The sequence below is a fragment of the Macrobrachium nipponense genome, chromosome 12 (genome assembly GCF_015104395.2).
Source record: "Macrobrachium nipponense isolate FS-2020 chromosome 12, ASM1510439v2, whole genome shotgun sequence".
NCBI classification, from domain to species: domain Eukaryota; kingdom Metazoa; phylum Arthropoda; class Malacostraca; order Decapoda; family Palaemonidae; genus Macrobrachium; species Macrobrachium nipponense.
In genome coordinates this window covers 37277503-37295912 of record NC_087205.1, presented here as the reverse complement: position 1 = coordinate 37295912, position 18410 = coordinate 37277503, and the positions used below count along the sequence as shown (strand labels likewise).

General features: G+C 35.7%; 1 protein-coding gene across 1 annotated transcript in view; it reads right to left on the bottom strand.

Moving 5' to 3' along the window:
• LOC135224779 (protein piccolo-like) overlaps positions 1-18410 on the bottom strand; it is an 819328-nt gene that overhangs the window by 97658 nt on the left and 703260 nt on the right. Inside the window, 1 exon segment of the mRNA XM_064264104.1 lies at positions 11809-12017. Coding sequence (XP_064120174.1) covers positions 11809-12017 — 209 coding nt within the window.

Sequence of the window (18410 nt, the reverse complement as noted above, 5' to 3'; positions counted from 1 at the left end):
TTGGAGAGAGAGGAGAGAGAGCCGCCAGCTTCGCTATTTGAGGAGAGAGAGAGATAGGCAATCGATACTTTGTGAGAGAGAGAGAGAGAGAGAGAGAGGACGAAAGCGCAAAAGGAATGAGCAATATCATGGGAAAGACATATTTTCTCATATTCATCCAATACATCGACAATATCCAAAATGATTAATCATGCCAATGCAACAAAAGACGGATACACGGAAGCAAAAATAAAAAAAAAGATAATACCAGGAAATATAAAAGAAACTTATTATTGTATACCTGGATAGTTTTTTTTCTTTTAAAAGAATTCAGTGCATTTTGCAATAATGAATCGGAAACGAATATTTTTATAAGCCTAACTTTGTCCAAGGCAGACCAACCAAGGGCTTGAGAGAGAGAGAGAGAGAGAGAGAGAGAGAGAGAGAGAGAGAGAGAGAGAGAGGCGCTCTCCCATGGTGTATGAAGGAGGGAGGGAAACTGATAAAAAGAAATGATGTCTTCCATAAAGGAAAATCTTCATTAAAGAAATTGAAATTCAGTGAATTCTTTCATCTCTAAAATGCTTAATTTCTTGTTTTTATCTTTTTGTCTGTACACCTGAAACATTTTGAACTGGGAGCAAATATGATGAAATTCTTGTTACGATAAAGAGCACCCTGTGAAAGGTTAAAGCAAGACATATCAGAATTAAGACACCGAAATAATACAGATTGAAGTCAACCCTGGAAATAGTTCTGGCATCAAGAAACCTGAATTTGACACTTTTAATCATCCAGCAACCTTTCCTGAAATTTTTTCTTTGCAGGAAATTCTCAGTATCTGTTTTTCTAAACATTTCATTTCTCAAGTTGTCTTTCAGTATATCTCAGTAGTAATCTTTCTCAATTTTTATTCAATTTTTCTCAAGTTTTCTTTACAATATATCTTTGCATCTATTTCTTTTAATTGTTCCTCTTCTTGTGTTTTTTGTCATGATTTTATTGACCTCTTTCACCACTTGCACTGTCTCTTCCGCTCTTTCAAATAATTAACAGCATCCGACTGAATGATTTCTGAAACCGTTAACCGAAGAAACATATGAGGTTTCTATCTGCAGTTATTCTAATCCGGGTTTTTCCAGAATTCTTCAGAAATAACTATTACCAAATGGAAATGTAAGACCCATACACCCATCTCCAAAATATTATTATCAGAATCAAATATCTGTATGAATGAAGACTATAGTGAAAGAAGCATAAAGACCACACGTAGACTTAAGAACGAGACTCTGGAGGCGTCACATAAAACAACCGATTCAAGTGGCTACAAAAAAATGAAAGTCTGGTACTTAAGAATAAAGACGGTCTTCAGTAAAGCCCTTAAGTGACCTCAAGGTTGAAGGGGGAAAGGGAATATACAATTCAGTCCAAGCACTTGAACCTATGAAGTCATTCAGCTCTGAAAGGGAAACAGCCAAAAATTGTTAGGTGGAAAGTTAGGTGGAAGAAGGAGAATATGAAAGAAAGTAGAGTAAAAGGAATGAAAGGAGTTGCAGCTAGGGACCGAAGGGACGCTAGAAAGAACCTTAAGTAATCCCTACAGTACACCATCTGAGGTGCACTGTTATCACTACTAATCCTCCTCGTACCGGGCTGCAAATTCCCGAAATGAATACTAGTATTGCACCATTTGCCATGCCAATAGGCTAGGTTAGGTTAGGTTAGTTCACAAAACTTTCATGGACGAAATTTGGGTATTGGAAACATAATAGGATTATTTTCATGAAGATTCTATGGTTAGCTTTGAAGATCTGGCGTCCTGCTTTTCTCAAGGAAGGTCCCGGTACTCGGTTAGAGTTCTGGAATATGCTACCGGGCTCATTATTAAAGAGTTCGGGAGCTTAAATTGAATAAAACCATGAACTTCAAGGCCCAAGCACAAAAAAACAAAATTTTCATGATAAAAAAACTAAGGCTTGTAATAACAATGAAAATGAGATCCTCACAGCCATTTTCTGCCGGCGTTATCAAGGCTAATTCAGGTCTTGCCTCGTGGGATGAGTGTGGGCGAATGTAATGTAACATTTCAAGGTCTTTTACATTGCTTTTTTCAAGTCTTTGGTTTTCTAACCTTATCGAATCTTTACTCTTAATCACATGGCATCTACGGAACTAAATATTTAACCCCCCAAGATATGACATAACTTTGGGAAATGCCCCCAAAAAATAAAAAAGGAAAAGAATTACATGAACCAAAGACACAAATCCTTCAAAGAAGGCAACGGGAATAGAACACAGCTCGTTTGTTTACAAGATTTCCAAAGATACATTTCATGCTCATGACCAGAAAGACGCCAGGGCCGTGAAATATGCGATTTCTCGCCCATTGCAAAATCTGGATCCAGTCCAAGGGCTAGAAAATAGAGAGAGAGAGAGAGAGCTTGGGCCAGTTCCAGGTTACGGGTGTTTTTCGGTACGACTTTTATTGTATTCGTCTGGGATTTGCCATTTACGGCTGCCAGCTCGGTTCGATTCTCTCTCCTTTGGAGTTATCTATGGAATTTAAGATCTCTCTCCTCATCCTCTCTCTCTCCTATCGCTCTCATCTCTCCATCCATCCCTCTCTCTCTCTCTCTGAGAAGTCATCTTTGGAATTTAGGAGAATTTTCTCTTTTAGGAGTTATCTCCAGATTTTAAGAGAACTCTCTCTCTCTCTCTCTCTCTCTCTCTCTCTCTCTCTCTCTCTCTCTCTCTCTGAGAAGCTATCTCTGGAATTTAGAGAAGTTATCTTTGGAATTTAAGAGAATTCTCTTCTTGAGAAGTTATCTCTTGAATTTAAAAGAATTCTCTCTTTAAGGAGTTATCTCGGAATTTAAGAGAATTCTCTTCCTGAGAGGTTTTCTCTGGAATTTTAGAGAATTATCTTTCTGAGAAGTCATCTCTGGAATTTAAGAGAATTCTTTCTCTCTCTCTGAGAAGTTACTTCTGGAATTTAAGAGAATTCTTTCTAAGAGAAGTTATCTCTGGAATTTAAGAGAATTCCTTCTCAGAAAAGTTATCTCTGGAATTGAAGATAATTCCTCCCAGAAAAGTTATCTCATGAATTTAAGAGAATTTGCAGCGTCTCGACCACGATTTCTATCTAAATGTTCCCCTTGAAGAACTACTTTGATGTATGACAATGTCCAAAAGAGAGAAATGGAGGATCATCCCCTGTGCCGTCAGGAAATGAAAATTGATGACCACATGAGGTGAATATGACAATAAATGCACAGAAGAAGAAGAACACGATCCCCTAAGGTGACATCTGAATGAAGCTGAAACTTCCATCTTTTGCTGTTTAATCTTTTTTTATTTCCTTGTAAAATGGTCATCTTCATAAGAAATTCAACATATAAAATAAAAGAAAGTTCGCCCCGCATGCTCAAAGAATAATTGAAACAATAAAAATGTTTACACGAGGCACTTTAAAAAGAGCATCTTTAAAGAAAATAACAAAAATGGGAAATAAAAGGAAACAAAAACTTGGGCCTTCAATTTCATTTCCCCATTATCTGCAGTCTTACTTTAGACCTACATCAGACAAGGGACTGAAGTGGCCCATCTGGTAGGCCTTTAATGTCACATTCACCTGGAAGAAAAGGTCCTTCGGTCAGTGAAACGTGGTGAAGGCCTATAACTCTGACCTCAAGCTGAGGACCCCTGAATGGCTTACGGCCTTTTAAACTCCCATCTCTCGTTTTCTTTATCATTTCTTCGAGCCTGGGTTAGGAACAGCCGTTAGGTTGCCAGGCCCGGTAGCTTTTGAACTAAAAAAATAAGAAGTTTAACACTGGGTAACAAAATGGGTTGGGAGGGGAGGAGAGAAGCTGCCAAAACCGAGAAGGAATAGGAAGACCCACCATTGGAAGGGACAGAGGATTGAAGAAGACCGAAAAAGACAGGAATAAAGGAAAGGTCATTCCAAAACATGGATGTATGGAGAAGAAGCACATTAGAAAAAATAGTTATTTCATTTTTCCTTAAAATAAAATGTATAGCGGGTGTTGGCAGGAATAAGCAAAAAAACATTATGAATGATGAACAACTCTCCGTGAACAAGGTTCCCACAAAGGGTGGGGGCAGCTATGTGATGGAGGTCCGGGTGTTGGGGAGGGAGGAGGGGGCTAAGGATCGGCAAATGAAAGTAAGAGAAAAAAGCTACCTTAATTAAGTTCTCCTATTGCGAATGAATGGACGAATGAATGAATACATGAATGCGTTAATGAATGAGATGAATGTACACTGAAGGATGGCGCTGTGGCTCAAAGTCTTCTTTCATGCACTATGAGATTTCTCTTTTTGTGTGTGTGACTTTAAAAAAAATCTTACCTGAGGAATTTCAACCTCTCTCTCTCTCTCTCTCTCTCTCTCTCTCTCTCTCTCTGTATACACACACACACACATATATATGTATATATATAAATAAATATATATATATATGATACATTATATATATATCTATATAATATATATATATATAGAATATATATTATATATATATATCTATATAGATATATATGTATATATACATATATATATATATCTATAGATATATATATATATATATATATATATATCTATATATATACTATATATATATATATATATATATATCTATATATATATATATATATATATATATATATATATATATATATATATATATATATATATATATATATCTACTATATATATACTATATATATATATATATATATATATATATAGATATATATATAGATATATATAGATATATATATATATATATATATATATATATATATATATATATCTATATATATCTATATATATATCTATATATATATATATATATATATCTATATATATATATATAATATATATATATATAGATATATATATAATATATATATATATATTATATATATATATATATGTATGTGTATATGACTGGTAAAAATGTTCTGTAACAACAGAATTCCATAATTCCATCTAATAAAAGGAGCCCATAAAAACACCAAAATATAGAGAGAAAAGTACTATATTTCAGAGACTGCTGTCTCTCTCTTCAGGTAAATGAATGAGAAAAGTTTACAGAAAAGGTGGTATTTATACCAAGGGGTCCATCCATAGGCAAGCCAATTTAGGTCACCCCCGCTGATAATCTTCTTTTAATCTTCTTGAGTGTTGGTTGAATGAAAACCTTGTCGATCGTATCTGAAATCCATGCTCCTTTTGAGATGTTCATTACCTGCCCCTCTTTTATTAAGGCCGATTCCATCATTTGATTCTTGTAACGGCAGTTGCTGCTATAAATTACACGTGACAAATTCCAGTTTATTCTATGGTTATGTTCATTTATATGGTTGAAAATAGCCGAGTTCTGTTGTCCATACCTAACTGACCGTTTGTGTTGTATTAATCTTTGGGGAAGTGATTTACCTGTAAATCCGATGTAAGATTGGTCACAGTCCTGGCATGGGATTTCGTAAGCCCCAGTATCCTTGGGAGATGTCTTTTGTTGGACGTTAATCAGGGATTTGGCTAAGGTGTTTGGGTAAGTAAATGCAAAAGGGTTAGATTTTCCGAGGGTGTGGGTTACTCTCTTAATGGTGTCCAGGTGAGGAATTTTTATTTTATTGTTGGGTGTATTTCTGGTCTTGTCTTTAGGGGGTCGGTAGAAAATTACGTTTGCTTTGTGAATTGCTTTCTCAATTATATGGTCAGGATACTTTAAAGACGAAAGTTGCTTGCAAATTAGTTAAAATTCTTTTTCCAGGAGTTCTGGGGAACAAATTCGTAAGGCTCTTAAGAACAGGTTGCTAGCTACACCTACCTTGATAGTAATGTCATGATAGCTAAAGTAGTGAATGTATGAAAGTGAGACCGTTGGTTTTCAGTATATGGTAAATTTGTATTCTGTCGTGTCTCTGATTATTAAAACATCAAGAAAAGGAATTTTGTTGTCTGGCACGTGTAATTTATAGCAGCAACTGCCGGTACAAGAGTCAAATGATGGAATCGGCCTTAATAAAAGAGAGGCAGGTAATGAACATCTCAAAAGGAGCATGGATTTCAGATACGATCAACAAGGTTTTCATTCAACCAACACTTAAGAAGATTAAAGGAAGATTATCAGCTGGGGTGACCTAAATTTGCTTGCCTGTGGATGGACCTCTTGGTATAAATACCACCTTTTCTGTAAACTTTTCTCATTCATCTACCTGAACAGGGAGACAGCAGTCTCTGAAATATAGTACTTTTCTCTCTATATTTTGGTGTTTTTATGGGCTCCTTTTATTAGATATGTATATCTATATATATTATATATATATATATATATATATATATATATATATATATATATATATACAGAGAGAGAGAGAGAGACAGAGAGACAGAGAGAGGCTACAGGTCGCCTTTAACCGATACCTGTTATTATAATAACCAACTTCTCATTTTCTTCTCACTTTTAAAATAAGCTTATCACTACAGCCTGAGATCCAAATGCAAAAAAATTAAGTAATCTTGGTGTGTTCAGCGATTGGAACCCGTAACCATAGTATCAGAACGAGGTCACACGCGCGCGCACACACGCAAAAGTGAGAGCTTATGCCGTTCGTTCGTCAGAATCCCTCCTTCGGGATTTTCCCACGATCTCTGCCTCACGAGGCCCTTCAGAGCATCGCCTAATTAGAGCTAACGAATTGACTTAGTCCCATTGACTCGGGACCTCATGAACTTGGCTGAATTTCCACTCTCAATCGCCAGGTTAATTAGCTCTCTCTCTCTCTCTCTCTCTCTCTCTCTCTCTCTCTCTCTCTCTCATTTCATGTAGTTGTGTTTAGATCCCTGTTTCTTATTCAAAGAAATTGCACGAATGCAGGTATAAAGCTTTCCGCCAGAGTTGTATAAAGTGAAGTTATTCTGTTAAAAATTCGATATAAATTTATGCAACATTTATGCAAAACGAACGGACGAACACGAATAACACAACAAACAAGAGGGAGAGGAAAAACTGAGAAGATAGTGAGATAATAAAATATGAATGAAAATGGTAAATGTTGTTTTAATATTCCAAAAAAGATTCTTTATAAAATATCAATGAAGGATGTTATTACAACTACCAAACTTATATTCTAATTTAACTAATAACAAATAGATTTATAAAATCAACTCAAAGTACAGCTTCTTTCGAGCACTGGTGTCTGCCTTGACTATATAACTGTTAACGAAAACTGACCGGTGGGGTTTGTATAAAATACTGTTAAGATCAAAATATATATATTAAAAGAAGAAACTAATGTGTCGGTGAATTACATGGTATCAGCTTTTCTGGCTTGGAGATAGAGAGCACCTAGTGATAGCCTTCTTTGAAACGAAGGAATTTGATGAGCATGCATTTGTGAGGCCGACACCTGTTCAATCAGTTGCTAGGGGGATCTTAGGGTGTGGTGGATGCATACATCCGTTTGTGCCTGAATGATGGGTCCAACCGCTCGAGACACTTAAGAGAAAGCACACATTCTTTTGAGATTTTGAGATAAGGAGGGAGATGGTTCGCAGGACATCAGGTGCCGGTACAGACCCATCAAAGAAGGTATGGCACATATTTAAATGACTTAGAAACAGTTGCCTTTGAAAAGAGAGAAGTGTGAAGTGTATACATTTATTTAACATTGTGTAGTGGGGAATATAATGGATATGTCCCTTTGTTTCAAATGGGTCCCATGTCCTTATTCTTGAGATGGGATTCTCTAAGTCTTGACTATAGAAATGTAGTAGTTGACAATTTGAGAGTTTGGGGTGATTACTTAGACTAATTCAGAAGAGTAGAATGACAATTTACAATTCTTTTGTGGGTCAGACTAAGTTCTTAAATATGACCTTTTTAATCTCTTTGTTCCATTTTATGTTCAACTAGTTTGGGAAATAAATAGCATATTTTTGTATTTATGTGAACTCATTAGCCTAGTTTGATGTTGCTTGCAGAGAGAGGCCGGCCGCGACTAAAAAGTAGAGTTGCCACTTATGTAGTTTTGATAAGGAGGGTAATTATATTATATATATAATATATATATATATATATATATATATATATATATATATAAGTACTTTGACCCTGACTGTATTTCATACATAAAACTACGTTGGTCTCAGGAAGAGAGAGAGAGAGAGAGAGAGAGAGAGAGAGAGAGAGAGAGAGAGAGAGAGAGAGAGAGAATCAATATAACTGACAAAGTCGTATCATTCATTTACGTAAATCATTAGTAGACACTTAGTGAGAGAGAGAGAGAGAGAGAGAGAGAGAGAGAGAGAGAGAGAGAGAGAGGTCCTTGTTAATAAGCAGCACAGCCAAATCAGCATGTGGCATCCGCCACCAATCTGGGCCAATTAAGCGGAACCTTTGATCTTTAAGAGGAAACCCCGGAATTTCCTTGGGGGAAGGAGTTCCTGATAAACTGCTCTGTCGTAATGCCACTGATCTGTTTTCTGGAATCAATTCGATCGAAAGAAAACAGGTCTGGTCCTTTAGCTTGAAGCTGGTGTCCTCGTCGTTATCAGCAAAGTTATGTAACACCTTTTATATAGTGTTGATTATTACTAGTATTATCCCACATAGGGAGTAGGGTAGTGCTGTCACTGTATCTCAGGCAGCGCACTGTAGGCATCACTTAAGGTCCTGTGCAGCGTCCCTTCGGCCCCTAGCTGCAAACTCCTTTCGTTCCTTTTACTGTAACTCCGTTCATATTCTCTTTCTTCCGTCCCACTTTCCTTAACTTTCTCCTAACAATTGCTTCAACATTATTTTCAGCGTTGAATAACCTCATAGGTCCCAAAGCTTGGCCTTTGGCTTGAATTTCACATTGCAATTCCAATTATTTGTCTATCCGTTATTTATTATTTATTGATTACACTGTCTAACAGGTGTCGCAAAAGTATCTCAGGTCTTCGATCCAAGCAACGAGCTTGGTCATTGATTGGAATGGTGACCAGCTAGGGAATGTCTAACGCCGTTGGCATATAGGTTCTACTGACTGGCCCTAAGACTCACAACAGACTATACGAACTTGGCAATAGCTGTAACTGGCCACAATGAGAACTGATAGGTTAATTACCAAAGTCATTTTAAATAATTTTCTTTTTATTTTCTTTCAGTTTGATTTTCTCTTTGGTGATTCCACCTGGCTATATTCTATCCGCATGTTTGATTTCCACTTTCTTGCAATCCTTTCTTAGAACTCCACATCTCCTTTTTCGATGTTCTCTTAATTCCTCTTTCTCCTTCCTTCTTTCCCCTTTCAAATGACGGAGTTTCTTTGGGCCTTTAATCTTTGATAAGTTTTGAGACAAAATGATCTTTTCGCGTCACTCCGCAATTTCTTTCTTTACCTCATTTTCTGAAATCGTCATTTCGCCAACTTTTCAATTACATTTTTTTTTATTCTTCCCTTTTCCTTTTCAGGCGTGCAGCCTTCAACGTTATCTCCTGGATAAATGACATTTTTGTTTTTTCGTTTTATGTCGCATGAAAATTCTCTATTCTCTTCTCTTCTCGACGAATGATTTTCCGTTTTTTTTTTTTTTTTTTTTTTTTTTTTTTTTAATTTTTTTTTTTTTTTTTTTTTTTTTTCTTTTTCCGTTTTCTTCGTCTAACTGTCTTTTATTATTTTCTTGCTTTTGTACGTTTTCCTCTAGTATGATCTGTTTGTAAAATAATCTTCGTCTACATATAATGGATGGAAACTAGAACTGAAGAGATACAACTCATCCCATTGTGGGAACTATATATACAAGGATATGTGACACATGGAATAAACTGCCAACAGAAGTTGTAAACTCCAGCAATGTGGAAAGAGTTGAAAAGAAAGCTAGACAAAATCATTAGGACACTGTGAATGCACAGTAAAACCTGCTCCTAGAGATAAGCGAGCACACGATGTCTTCTCGGATGGACTAATAGGGCTTTGAGACATCCTAATCCTTGTAACTCTTTGTAAATCATGTTACTTACTATTTCATCTTTTACCGGCAACATCATTCGCCTCTTCATCGTATCGTGGCTAAATTATCTCTCTGTCTCTTTTCACATTTGCTTCTTTGCCCATCTTTCTTGAGGTCTCCCCCACACCCCCATCTCTCTCACTCATGCGTAAATTATCTCTGTGAATCTTTACAATTTGCTTCGTTGGCCTTCTTGGTATTGCCTTCTCTCTCTCTCTCTCTCTCTCTCTCTCTCTCTCCCCAGCTCAGCTGCAGCGAACTTATTTGCGCTTCCTCATTAAGACATGCCATCAATCACACGTATCATTTTACGACGCGCCAAAGCAACGCAGCAGCCCCTGGCCAGATAATGACTGAAGGGGGTAGGGGGAGGGGGGGATTCTACTCCCTCCCTCCCTCCCTCCCTCCGTCGCACGCTCGCCTTCCCTCGCTCTGCGGTGCCTTCAACAAAAGGTCTAATTCCGGTTTATTTGCCCTCGATGGCCAGCGTGGCAACGCGATACGCGAGGTATTCTATCAAGTTCTTGCCGTAATTATTATCATTAGCGCTGGTAGTAGGAGACTGGGCGAGCGGAGGAGTGATTGTGGATGGGATTTTGGATGGGATTTGGGCCGAGTCCACCGCCTGCTGCTGACGTCACTGCACTTAATGATGGTAGGGGGGAACTCTAGTCTTGACGTGAAAGAAATGAAAGGAACTAAGGCAGTGGTGTGGTGTGGAATTGTGGAAATACTGTGGTGTGTGGGATTGTAGTAGGGGGCGGAGGTGATGGCTGAAGAATGTGGGGGGTGGAGGAGGGGGAAGGAGCGACTTTTGTGATGGTTTAGTGACTAAGTGCGAATGAGTGGGGTTGTAGTGATGAAACATGATTGTGGAATTGTGATGGTGGCGTAGAAGTGAGGAACTCGGCCCATGGTTAAAGAATACTTTGGAACTGAAGTGATGGGCTAAGAAGAGTATTTATAGTGCCCAAGGGAAAAGTGTGGTGTCGTCATAGTGTAATAGTGTTCAACTACAGTTCCCCTTCCCCTACCTCATTTTCATATCACTGGCCATCCTCACTAATGGTCCTAGAGTGAGGTGGTTGAAACAGCTGTAGGAGTTCTTTTGTGAAATTAAATATTTGCAACCTTTTAGTTGGAAAAATTTCTAATTATCGTACCGTGGTGGACATCTGAAGTGTAGACATTAAAATCAGAAGATTTAACTAATTATATACACTAAATTGTTGGTACTAAGAAGAGGTTAATTTCCAACCTACACACATATACATTGTAAAGGCATACATACATACATACATACATACATAAATACATACACACACACACACACATATATATATATATACATCGAGCTACAAATGTCCTTTGATATCTAATTCGCTCTACCTCGGAATTAAAATATAGTTTCATATATGTTAACCGAAGGGGCATTTTTTAGTCGATAAGAAATTTGTCGGCTCACGGGTGCAACAAATTTCTTATCGACTAAAAAATTCCCCTTCGGTTAACATATATGAAAATATATTAATTCCGAGGTAGAGCGAATTAGATATCAAAGGACATTTGAGGCTCGATGTATGTATATGAATCACGGCAATGTGATATGACTCATGTATATATATATTATATATATATATATTATTAATATATATATATATAATATATATACTATATATATATATTATTATATATATTATATATACTATATATATATAGGTATATATATATATATATTATATATATATATATATAGTATAATACATACGTGGTGTGTGCATAAATACGTCTCCACCAAATTACCTGACTGATCATCAGCGTCGTAGGGGTCGTTGAGGTCGTGATTCTTGACCCTGGAGGCCCTGTAGGACGACCTCCTCTTGACTGAGGTACGGGAGAACCGACGGTCCTCCGTCAGGGCAGTGGTCGATCCCCTTTCACTGGCTGCCTCGCTGCTGACGTCACTTTCACTGCTGTGACGGGAACTACCAACGCTGGCCACGATTCCCGTTCTGGAAAGAGAAGAAGAAGAAGAGGAAGAAGAAGAAGAAGAGGAAGAGAGAAATGAATAATCATTAATAAAGTTGATAAGTTTATGAGATCTTAATTTTTGACGAACAACTATATGTATCTGATAAAGGGTACTTTTAAAAAGTTAGTCCTAATTCTGTATTATAAAGGAGATTTTAAATAATAATTAGTCCTAATGGGAAGGTCAACAAAATATTAAAATGTCTCTGCCTCAGGAGGAAAGACTGATTTCGAATATGGATCTCGGGTCAAGGCTGTGGCATTCGAATATAAACTCATTTTTGGATTACTTTATTTCAGTGAATCCTGAAAAAAAGAAGGAACGCTTTTAAAAAATACAGAATTCCTAGTAAAAAAATCATAATATGAGTTATGTTCTGATGGAGTCTTGTCGAGTCAACATTGTGGCATTCGAACTTATCAACTAATTTAGGAATCCTTCTTTTCAGCGCTGTTCTCAGTAACAAGATATGAAACACTATTTGAAATAAAAGTATCGCTGAAAAAATAAAGAACGCCTTAAAAAAAAGGATGGTATGTGAAAATGAATTATGATTTTATGGGGTCATGTCGAGTCAAGATTGTAACATTCGAATATAAAATTTTTTTTGGAATTGTATTACTTCAGTGGCATGCGTAATGAAAAGATATGACACTCCTTAAAAAAAGTAAGGCATACCTTAAATAAATAAAGTCCTAATTAGAAAAACATGGAACACATTAAAAAATGAATTCCTTTAAAGAAAATAATAAACTCCTTAGAAAAACTCTAATCATAGATGTAAGAGGACACTTATTGAAAAAAAAAGCCCAGCTGCTGTCATTAAAAGAAGGAAAAACTACGGGAAAAAGATAAATTAGCCGCCCTGCGCGTCGATAAATGCGTAGATAGCTAGTTAGATGTATAGATAGACAGATAGACAAGTAGATAGATAAATAGATAGTCCACTAATCCGCTTTAACTTTGAGATCACTTTACACTCTTATTCAATACGATATTTGTATAACATAAATGAAAGTAACATCGGGGGATTACGTCGTAAGTGAATGCAAAGTTGATTTCGATTTCAGTTCAATGTACCCATGACGAGGCTCCAGAGAATTCTCTGGATTAAAAAACTGGAATCCTCAAAGTCCCTTTGCATCCTCCGTGACAGAAATCTCCCAGGGAAAGGATTTCTGTTTCCCTTTTACAAGAGTAAAAGGGAGAGGACTTTCCTCTATTCCATATAGATAAGTTTACCTCGATAGCTATATTGGGAATGATGATCTGATGGCCGCTCTGAAATAATGGTCTACTTACTGCTGGAGACCAATAAGAGGTACCTTTTGATCTGTTACTGAAATGAGATGTATATAATTATGTTGTTGCCAGGTGTACGAGAATAAGAGAATATAATATATGTAGTTAGGTATATATATATATATATATATATATATATATATATATATCATATATATATATATATATATATATATATATATACACATATATAATTCGTTCACAGATATAATACATTTAATCTGTGTGTGTGTCTCTCTCACTCTCTCTCCCAATGTTATGTTTGGCTTTAGCAGTAACTGTAATATCTCTTAGATGGGAGCGAAGTTCGTCTTCATATGGGCACCTGGATGACAACTTATTATTACCTCCCAGCAAACAAACAAACAAACGAGAAGTGACAATACTCTGAAGTCACTCAGAGAGAAATGTTAAGTCCTTATTGTCTGTCTCTTGAAGGTAACTAGAAAGTAGACATATACTAGTCCCCTATATCTAAAGTTGATTGCGAACCTAGCAGAATTATTTGGCCATTCTTAAGAAGCTCTGGAAATCGGTTGTTTGAAGGAAATCGGTTGTTTAAAGAAAATCTGTTGTTTAAAGAAAATCTGTTGCTTGAGAGAAATCGGCTGTTTAAAGGAAATTAGTTGTTTGAAGAAAATCTGTTGTTTAAAGAAAATCTGCTGTTTGAAGGAAATCTGTTATTTAAAGGAACTCTGTTGTTTAAAGGAAATCTGTTGTTTGAAGGAAATCTGTTGTTTAAGGAGATCTGTTGTTTAGTAGGAAATCTGTTTTGAAGAAAATCTGTTTGAAGAAAATCTGTTGTTTAAAGGAACTCTGTTGTTTGAAGGAAACCTGTTGTTTGAGGGAAATTTACTGTTTTAAGGAAATCTGTGGTTTTAAAGATATCTATTGTTTAAAGGAAGTGTGTTGTTTAAAGGAAATCTGTTGCTCTAAGGAAGTCTGTTTTTTTAAAGAAAGTCTTTTGTTTGAAGGAAATCTGCTGTTTTAAGGGATACTGTTGTTTTAAGTAAATCTGTTGTTCTAAGCAAATCTGTTATTTTAAGAAAATCTGTTGTTCTAAGGAAATCTATTGGTTTAAAGAAAGTCTGTTGTTTTAACTAAGGCTTTTGTTTCATGCAGCATTTTTTTTTTCTGACCATTGTGTCCTTCCATTCTCCACGAAGCGAAGTTATAGGTGCTACGAATTAAAGTTGTATCCTTTTCCCTCTAACTCTCTTATTCTTATTTGTTTTTATTTTGATCGATACCTGAGCTTTTCTCTCTAACTCTCTTCTCCGTTTTATCAATACTTAATCTATTTTCTTTCTTCTTTGAAGAGACGAGATGATAGCTTTATTATTATTATTATTATTATTATTATTATTATTATTATTATATTATTATAAATATTCTAGTCAAAGAAACTTAACACAGCTATGTATAAAAGTATTGAAATTATAAATTACAAAAAAGGATAAAGAATAACAGGACTGTAGAGTATAAACAAAAATTGTAATGATTTAAGTTTTAATTTCTCCTGTACGAGTATTATCCTTTATGTTAGCTGATTTTTCCTAAGCGTTTTCTTTTTTTGTTTTATTATCAACGGAATTGTAATGAAAAACAAATAAATTGTTAGCAAGCGTGGAGACTGGAAGCCTTTTTCACAACGACTTTGAAATAAGGTGCTAAATTCATCAAAGGAACTTTTAGAAGAACAAACATATGATTCTAAGAATAGAAAAGTACTTACGGGAGGAAGATGACACTTTTCGAATGTCTAGAGGAAAGAAAAACCTATTTTTTTGTTCTTTGTTATAAGAAATGTAATTGAGAGGTGAGGGTTTTCTGGCAATTAATTGGAATTATTACTTTCTCGTTTTTCTGGTACTATATCTCAAATAAAAGGTGATTTAAGATTATTATTTTCTTATCAATTGTGATTTTCATGGATTACTATTGTTAGAACATCGCACGCAAATGGGGAATAAACAATATTAGAAAATCCATATATATATATAATATGATATATATTATATTATATATCTATATAATATATATATATATATATCCAATATATATATATATTATAGATATATTATTAATATACATACAAGCCATCCCGCCCATCATTGCAAGGTGTTAATCAGCTAATGTGGGCGATCGGCTGATTGGCATGGCGTAAGTAGTTTAAATGACAACATATACACTTAACCATTATGACAGTTTACTCACATCTACATTATCTGTTCGCATTCAGGGGCACATTTTCATTTCATTAACACATCTCCACATCAATTAGCCTTAAAATATTTCTTTAGAAGGAGCTTATAAGCGAGTTACAAGTCTAAAAATAGTTTTTAAATTCGCTTCAAGCGACTCAACGTAACTCGAGTTCGCGAGTCTAACTTGGCAATTTAGTCAGAGTATTTGAAGCAGGACTCTCCTCTCTAGGATTTGGGATGTTCGTTGCTCTACTGAGAGCTCCTGGGAGTTGCTTCAATATCTCTCCCTCTCTCTCTCTCTCCGGGTATTAGAACATGCACAGCGATTATCATTGAGGGGATTATATCGGAAATAATTATTTCATATTGGTGTAAATTCATTATTATTATTTCATCAGATGATACCTATTCACAAGGAACAAGCACACAGAGGCCACTGACTTGAAATTCAAGCTTCTAAAGAAAATTGGTTTCAAACTCTCACTGCAGACCCCATACTGTAGCAGTAACTGATCATGATACAGAGCCAGAGATTTTTCATTACCCTGGGATAGACGTGAACCTTCGATATTTGAGCGGCATACCAAGACACTAACCACTATACCAACTGAATGAAGAGGGAGAGTTGTCATGGCAAAGTTCGGTGAGGGTAAGAGAGGTTTCAGATAGCTCCCAATTATTCAATCGGGGAAGGAAAATTACCTTTTATAATTATATTTGAATCAAGTCCCACACCTTCGACTTTTGCTATCTGTATCCACAATTCTCATTCTATCAAAATCGCTTTCTTTTTACTATAAATAGATGTACTTCAACATCAAAGGTGGCATATAAGTTTGTATACATTCAAATTGATCAGCTTATACCTGTACATATATACATACATACATACATATATATATATATATATATATATATATATATATATATATATATATTGTCATACTTAGGTGTTTTTTTTCCTCTTTTCCTTCCCTCTGGTAACTTACAAGTTTGGAAGGAATGCAGAATGTTGGAAAACACGTACGTTTTGCCCATATCATAAAAAGTCCCCAAAGGTCCATGACGTCCCATATGTAATTTTGAGAGAATAATAAAATGGACCACCCCGAAAATTATTTTAGGATAGCCCATCCGACTTAATGCAAAAGCAAATCTGTTTTCGTCATCGCTCTTTTTGAGAAAGATACTCAGGGTCATTAGCGGTCAATAGCGATGGAGCCTTCCTTTGCCAGTCCTCCCTATGGTACAAAAAGTAACTCAGATAGAGAGAGAGAGAGAGAGAGAGAGAGAGAGAGTTGCATGAGGTCTGTGAGAAGAGACTTACTACTCCAATTTTCACTCTGCAAAACAATTACTCTCGCTTCACACGGCAAATGAAAGCCACCGGAACACCCACCCCCTTCATCATATACCTTCAACCCCCCTCACCCCCAAACACCACACACACACACATAAAACACTTCCAAAGGGGACCATTTGAACTCTTGGTGAAGACCCAGTAACATCAAGTGACAGAGACGAGGTAAATTAGAACCACATGCCGCTGGGAAGGTAAGCTGGTGGGGGAGGAGGGGAGGTACAGGTATGCCTTGGTTGAAAAGGGGGGATTCCCGTAGTAGGCATATGGATCAGATGTAGCGGAATGAGACAGGAAGAATTCCTTGTAAATGATATTTCTTATATAAACTTAAAAGCAATTGATACGAATGCCTAGCGTTATGACAATATGAATCAATAAAAGTAATTCAATGAAAAAGAATATTATTATTATTATTATTATTGATTATTATTATTATTATTATTATTATTATTATTATTATTATTATTATTCGGAATATAAACACCTATTCATATGGAACAAGCCTACAGGGGTCATTGGCTTGAAATTCTAGCTTCCAAAGAGTATGGCGTTCATCTGAAAGAAGCAACGGAAGGTAATGGGAAATACAGAAAGAAGAGATCCATTATTTTGAAGTAAAAAAAGGAGATAAATGGATAAATTAATAAATATATGTATAAAAATATTTATAGATTACAAAAATACAATGAGAGTTATTTTAGTGTGTGGCAATGCCTTGCATTTTCGCTTGACCTTTCGAGATTCAAATTGCACAACATCCTCAGGGAAAATGGGAAAGTGAATAAATAAGTTAAGAACCAGGGAATAAAGTAAATAAATAAGTTAAGAACGAGGGAATAAAGTAAAGTGATTGGTATGCAAATAAACAAGAAAGATATGAACACAGCGCTCGATAAACAATTACAAAAAGGAACAAATTTCATCCTTATTGCAATAAACATAAGCAACTTACAGCGACAATTTCTAAATAAGCTGATAGACAGCAAGAGGAATGATAAAAAAAAAACTAAAATATAGAAATTCTTAAGACATCAGTTTCTCAATAAGATGACAGACAGAAAGGGGACCTTGCCACTAAAGCAACAAATAAAAGAAGTTCCTACAACAATACGTTTTAAATAAATTGACAGAAAAGAAAAAAGACCTTTCCAAAAAAAGTACAAAAACTTTTATAAAAAGCAGGGTCTCAATGTGCTCATAGGAAGAAAGAAGAACTCGCCACCCTAAAAAGAATAAATGAAGTCTCTACAACAGTTTCAAAATAAATTGATAGAAAGAGGACTGACCCACAAAAAAAAAAAAAATAAAAATTCTTACAACAACAGTTTCTAAACAACCTCACAGAGAGAAAACCTTGCCCTCCCCCCCTAAAAAAAAAAGTAAACAAAAAAGTCCTCTATCCCTGTGAAGGAGCGTAATCAAAAAGACAAGATTCTTCCACGATATTTGAACCTTTCCTTTTTCAGATTCCCGTTGAAGATGACGGAATTCAATCTCGTGA